The sequence below is a fragment of the Mugil cephalus genome, chromosome 20, assembly GCF_022458985.1.
Source record: "Mugil cephalus isolate CIBA_MC_2020 chromosome 20, CIBA_Mcephalus_1.1, whole genome shotgun sequence".
In the NCBI taxonomy this organism is placed as follows: Eukaryota; Metazoa; Chordata; class Actinopteri; order Mugiliformes; family Mugilidae; genus Mugil; species Mugil cephalus.
In genome coordinates this window covers 18,466,614-18,472,888 of record NC_061789.1, presented here as the reverse complement: position 1 = coordinate 18,472,888, position 6,275 = coordinate 18,466,614, and the positions used below count along the sequence as shown (strand labels likewise).

Sequence of the window (6,275 nt, the reverse complement as noted above, 5' to 3'; positions counted from 1 at the left end):
AGATCTAAACGGATTCCTCGACGTGCAGCCGTGTGCCAAATTCTAGCTAATCGCTCAATTTACATTGTGCTCACAAAGTCCCAAATTAATTAATTAAATTATCATAAACCAACTACCTGTACGGAAACAATGCTGTTGCTCTGGATAATGAAGCGGACACGTGTACGCTGAGTTGTCAAAATCCTTAATAAACAAATCAAGTGTCAAAATAAGACTATACATATAAAACAAATAAATTCATCTTCAATAATTGAGAGTATTAGTGACTGAAATGTTTTTGTTACTCCATGTTTGCTGATTATATTCTCACACGATTTTGTTTTTCACATTTCACGCACGAGCGTGGAACACGGAAGAGGGAAAATGTGTGCGCACTGACCCTTTAAGTGCAACTGATCAAAATCAATTATTATTCCATAATTCACAGAAATGTGGGGCTGAGGGTAGGGAGGAAACAATTAGCGCACCCCTCAACTGTGTTTCAACAGCACCCCCTTCCGTTCACATCCTGAAATTGCACGTTAAATTACATCCGAGTTCCGTCGGTTCAAACCAGTATAAATATTGTTATATTACTTCCAGTCAGTGTTTCAAACATACAAACTTATTGTATGGGAATGTAGAGGCATATATAAGAGGCAGTTATTTAAAGAAATGCTTCTTGACTGAACAGTTTAATTCACATAAAAAAAAAGTTATGTCAATACGAACATAAATACAGATGTAATCTACTCAGATTGCACCATAAATATCTTCACAAAAATATCAAAAATAAAGGGTTACATCTCCTCAGGCATACAAGTCACAATCTTTTTTTGTTTAAACATTAAGAACACATCCCTCAACTTAAAAGTATTCAAAATAGTGTCGTCTGTAGCATTTAGCCAGATAGAATAGTGACACTCAGCAAAGTAGCGCTACATTTTGGGGGGAAAAAAAACATGTCAAAGAACAAAATACTGCTCCTCCATTCACATGAACACTGTCAAATTTAGAATCACAACTAAGTATTTAAAACTCTTAAGAGGGAATTACCTAAAACATACTTCCTGTTTTTGGATTTTATCAAAATATGTGCTGTAGGACCCATGTTCTATAAGTCAGGCCTTCCTTATTTAGGGACAGTCAACAGGAGTAAAACCTCAAACTTAAAAATAAAACTTAAACTCTCTCAAAGCCTATCAACAAGCCATGTAGGAACAAAGTGTAGAGCTGATTTTAGGGCACCACGTTTTTTTTAAAGTTAATTGCAGATTACTGGAAGATCCGAGCAGCAATTTCTCCTCCCTCCACTCTTCATTCAACCGAACTCTTCAGTGCTTCACAAGGAAAGGATGGGCCAGGGCTTTGGCGGCTGAGATGCGACCACTTGGTCTGAATGTCAAACATTTCTGCAGGTAAGGAGATATACCACCATATAAGCAGTTTGGAGGGAGGCCAACTGATCTTACTCTCCTCTATGAACTAATACAAATACTTCCCCTGATCTGTGCACACAGCAGCTCGACATACAGCAAAACAATTATTTAGGAGTTCTATTCATGCACAAGAGCAAGCAACAGTACAAACAACGTTATTTATTTTTTTTAGCCTAACCAGCAGCATAATTCTGGCGATGGCAAGGTTAGTCGGCTGATCCACCACTTTAATGCAAAACAGAAAAAAAAGCCTCACTTGAGTTTGGATGGTCTGATTTTGATTTCAATTAATTCACATGTCTCTCCAGATAAGCAGCAATGTTTTGGGTGATCCATGATGATGATTTTTGATTTGTCATTGTGTCAAAGGTATAATTTTTAAAAACTGTAAAACATGATAATTAGCTAACAGCCTCAATATGCTAATTAGCTTCCATTAAATACATTAAATTCCTAACAAGTTTCAAGTGTTAGGGATCAGCTAAAACAGCTTTTTGTCTTCTTTGTCTTTACAGTACAGTATATTTTGCCATCTAACATTTATTTAGTTAAGTACTAAAAAGTACTAAAGAAGCTTCGAGTCCAAAATCACTTCATGTTTACTATGCATTGCATTGTATTTTTATCTGAGTTTGTCCTAATCCCCACATACTTACTATACTGCAAACTGCAGTATTTAGCGTAGTGTATGAGTAGTTAAGGAAGGGATATGTACACAGCCGCAGTGTGAAACGTGATCTTTGCGACACAAACACAAACACAGATGTGCTCACAGACAGCAGGTCGTTCTCGTCTGGGCTCAGGTTGGGAAGCAGCTCGCTGCAGGAGCCTCTGGGTCCCCACTTGGCTGAGTACGAGATCAGGCTGTCCTCAGGCCAGTCCTCCTCACTGGGCAAACCAATCACCCTGACAAGCATGAAACAAGGAGCCACTGAAGAGCAGCACAGGCCAGAAAGTAAATGCTACTCTGACATTATACAGGAGAAGTACTCTAAAAGTAGGCTACAGACGAGAGAGCAGGTACATTTTGTCAAGCAATTTTCCTTTCATTTTCATCATACTAGATTATTTAAAAAACTACAACCTATGAAATGAGACTGAGTCATTCCAGGAAAAAAATCTAATCAAACACACAGAATTAACACCCCTAATGTAATACTATAATAATATATACACTACAGTAGAAACACCCTGTCAGCTGCCACTTGAACTTGATTTTCATGAAAAATATCCTAGATCCATCACTGTGATGGCATTTGAGAACAATAATTGTTCAGTGCTGAAGCCATTGTTCAGTTAATTTGGAGGTATATATCAGAATCTAAACCAAAGGCCCAGTTCCAACTGAAGAAAAGCAGCACCCGAACATGATGCTGCCACCACCGTGCTTCACTGCTGTTATAGTGGCCTTTAGGTTTTCTTTTACAGTTTTGCGCAAGAAGCTCAGTCTTGTTCTCATCCTTTTTCTCTTTCTTTTCTTTTTTCCACAAGGTTCTGGAAGAGTGAGTGATATCTTGCCACCCCACCCCACAGCGCAGACATAATAGTGAGATAGTTTTCACACATGGGGAGCAATCAATACTTGCCAGAAAGAGGTGCTTCTTTAATGTTGTTGTCAGCATCCTGACAGCTTCCCTGGTCAGTTTTCTCTTTGTATTCTCAACAGTTTTTGACAAGTTCAGTTTTTGATCACGTCCCTGTTGTACCATATTTAATTAACTTGCTTATCTTCATGGTATTTAATGCGCTGAAGATGTTTTTGCAGCACTCACTTGAGCGATACCTTTCAACAATCCTTTTGAAGCTCTTTGAGACCCATAGTTCATCTACTATCATGCAACTGTCAGAAAAATCCTTCAAGAGCTCAGATTTTGTCTGAGTTTTTTAAGTGAGTTTTGTAAGTGAAGACGTGTCTTCACATGATGAGAATTTGATTCTGAAAGTAGCCACATGTGACATCAAGGTCTCTTTTTGTACCCGCTGTAACTCATTAAGACAGTGTGATAACTTGGGTCCATGGTTGTATTGAATCAATAAATAAGAACATCATCACTGCCTGATTTTCAGTGGTGCAAACCCAGTTGATTAGATGCCTAGAGGAAGCATAAAAATACTCACTCAAAGATTTTTTGCAGCTGCTGCACCTCTGTGTATCCTTGAAACAACGGTCTGTGTGACAGAAGGAGTACAAGGCTCAGTGAAAATCCCACGGCAGCTTTATCTGCGTCTTCACAGCTGTTCAGAAGCAGCCTGATATATTTCTTCCAGCTACACATGGCTGTTACGTCCTTACCTCAAGAGGAAGAGCTCGGCAAAGATGCAACCGACGCTCCACATGTCCACTGAGGACATGTAAACAGAGTTCAGCAGCACCTCAGGAGCTCGATACCACAGTGTTACCACCTGATCAGAAAGAGGGAGGGGAAAACAAAGACACACAGACAGGGTTGAAACAAATGACAAAAGAACATATTTCACCTCAGACAAAGGTACAGACAGAAATACACCTCAATAGAGTAGCATTTAATACTTGATATCAAGCCTACACCAGGAGTAAGAGCAATATTGAAGGTGTGGATCCGTGCCAGTCCAAAGTCCGCAATCTTGATTTCTCCGCGGCTGCTGACCAGGACGTTTTCCGGTTTTAAGTCCCGGTGCAGGACCATGTTTGTGTGTAAGAAGTCCAGCCCTCGCAGCAGCTGCAGCATCACATCCTGGGAGCAGTAAAGGAAGAATTACTATTCTATCTCAAGCTCGAGCTGGGATGTTAAAATAAAACCAGATAGTGAGTGCATACCTTAATAGAGGCACGGCTCAGTCCAGAAGAGGGGACCTTTGAGAGGAAGGAGGTCAGGTCCTGGTCAATGTACTCCAGCACCAGAGTGAGGTCCAGGCTATTTCCTGCAGGTGCAACAGATGCATCCAGCAGCCTGCAGAGTAAACAAGGCCAGTGTTTAAACAAATCATTGCACCAGTAGACAGAATGTTTAGTCTGCAGATTTGAAAATTGTGCTTTTAAGAAAATAATTAATAAAAAAAGACCAAACACAACATTACAATTGTTACTACTTAATCCTCTGGTGTCCAGAGTATACATTGACATGTTTTACTATTCTTGGTTTTATATTTCATCTTAAAAATTGTTTACCTTGCCTTGTTTGCCATCCTTATTTTCAGCACAACCTCATATGTGGTTTCACAGTACTTTATATTGGTAATGTTTGCCCTTTAAAAAGTGACAAAGCCACTAATAATTGTATTAGATGTATTATTCAGAGAGATATTGTTTCCAAAACTTCAGCAGTCTTCTATTGGAGTAATGTATACAATGATATAGAATGGAAAAACACATGGGTCAAGAAAACGTATTATTACAAATAAGGGAGGTAAGTATTTTAAAATACTGCATAGATGCTATCCACTCAAGATTAATCTTATAAAATATAAGATAAATATTCACACACTTTGCATTTTTGTGGCATTACAGATGAACCAATATCTCACTTATTTTGGGAATGTGTTTACATTCATACTTTTTGGATTGACCTTAATAATCTTCTAAATTCCAAAGTTAAATATTCAGCATGAATTATTTGGTTTGTCAGAAAAAATGTGAAAAAAATAAACCTAGCCAAAATGTATGTGAACAGCCTTCTCATAATTATATTATGTCAAATATTATGTCAAATTGCTAACCAACGGCCAAATATTATTGTTTTTAAAGCCATATTGATGTCCTATTTAGAAGATATTTAGTTTAATTTCCAAAGTGACCAAAACAAGAAGTTTGTGTGAAAAATATAATATTGGCTGAACTTTATTCAGCCTTGAGCCATTTTATTTTGCCTTTGGTTATTTGTTGCATCTTTGATTTGTAAGTCCTTTCATCCTGACCATTTTTGCATTGTTGTACTTTTCCTGTATATATTTTGTTAATTAAAAGAGGGGTTAATGCATGAGTAAGATAAATATCTCGTTAACCTACTTGACTATGTTAGGATGGCTGAAGTGCTCCATTCTGCGCAGCAGCGCCACCTCTCGGATCATGAAGGTAGGGATCCCGTTCTGTAGCGTGTCCCCGCGGACGTTGTACTTCTTCACCGCTAGGAGTCGCTGTTTGCCCCCCACCTCTCTGGCTTTGTACACTTTACCGTAGGAGCCTTGTCCTACTTCTACCAGGAGCTCGTAGGGCAAAGGTTTAGCGCAGACGTTCATTGTCCTCCACGTTCAAACTAAATGAACCTGAGCTTCACAGAAAAATATCCACTTGAGAATGGCAGGGGCCATACAGCTTCTTAGCCCTTCACCTAACCTAGCTGGGGTCATGGTAAGCTAGCTGAGGAGGCCGAATACATTAGATGTCCACGTTAGCTAGCAGATATTCATCAGCTGTCACAGCAGCGTAGAAACACACCACCTCTGTTAACACCATTTCTTTTGTTACGCACTTAACAAGCCTTTAATTACTTGTTGCATCCATTTGTAGTGTTTTTACTTACCTGAAAATCCTAGGGTTTCGCCACCATCTGCCAGCGGCAGAAAGAAAAAAACTACATAACTGTCAGAAAATCACGAAAAAAATCACACCCCTTTTATTCGCCAACTAATCAGAAAGCTCAAATGAAGAAAAAAGAAAGCGCGATTCACTGGAACAGACCATTTTCTTCCACTGCTCCATTTTTAAAGTCGTGGCTAATCAGTAAATGTTGACAATAAATCACTGACGAATAAGTAAATATAAACAATTTGGGAGACTATGTCATCGTCGCCCTTTAAAGACATTTAAAGCGCACAGATGAGACATTCAAAAAAGGAAAAAAAAAAAGTGGGAAACTTCCACCCAAATTATTTTTACCC

The 6,275-nt window shown here is 38.8% G+C and overlaps 1 protein-coding gene across 2 annotated transcripts; it reads right to left on the bottom strand.

Annotated features, from left to right (window-relative positions):
• Positions 1 to 650: 650 nt before the first annotated feature.
• Positions 651 to 6,172, bottom strand: cdk21 (cyclin-dependent kinase 21). 2 transcript variants are annotated; one of them, XM_047571824.1, is made up of 8 exons: positions 5,918 to 6,172; positions 5,404 to 5,665; positions 4,216 to 4,348; positions 3,965 to 4,132; positions 3,712 to 3,821; positions 3,537 to 3,587; positions 2,192 to 2,324; positions 651 to 1,391 (listed from the first exon to the last, which is right to left on the bottom strand). In XM_047571824.1, exons 2-8 carry the CDS (start codon positions 5,631 to 5,633, stop codon positions 1,314 to 1,316), a joined length of 903 nt encoding a protein of 300 aa, XP_047427780.1. In that variant the 5' UTR covers positions 5,634 to 5,665; positions 5,918 to 6,172; the 3' UTR covers positions 651 to 1,313. The 2 variants fall into 2 exon arrangements, with proteins under 2 accessions (XP_047427780.1, XP_047427781.1); XM_047571825.1 differs by having other exon boundaries at positions 5,404 to 5,660.
• Positions 6,173 to 6,275: the final 103 nt, after the last annotated feature.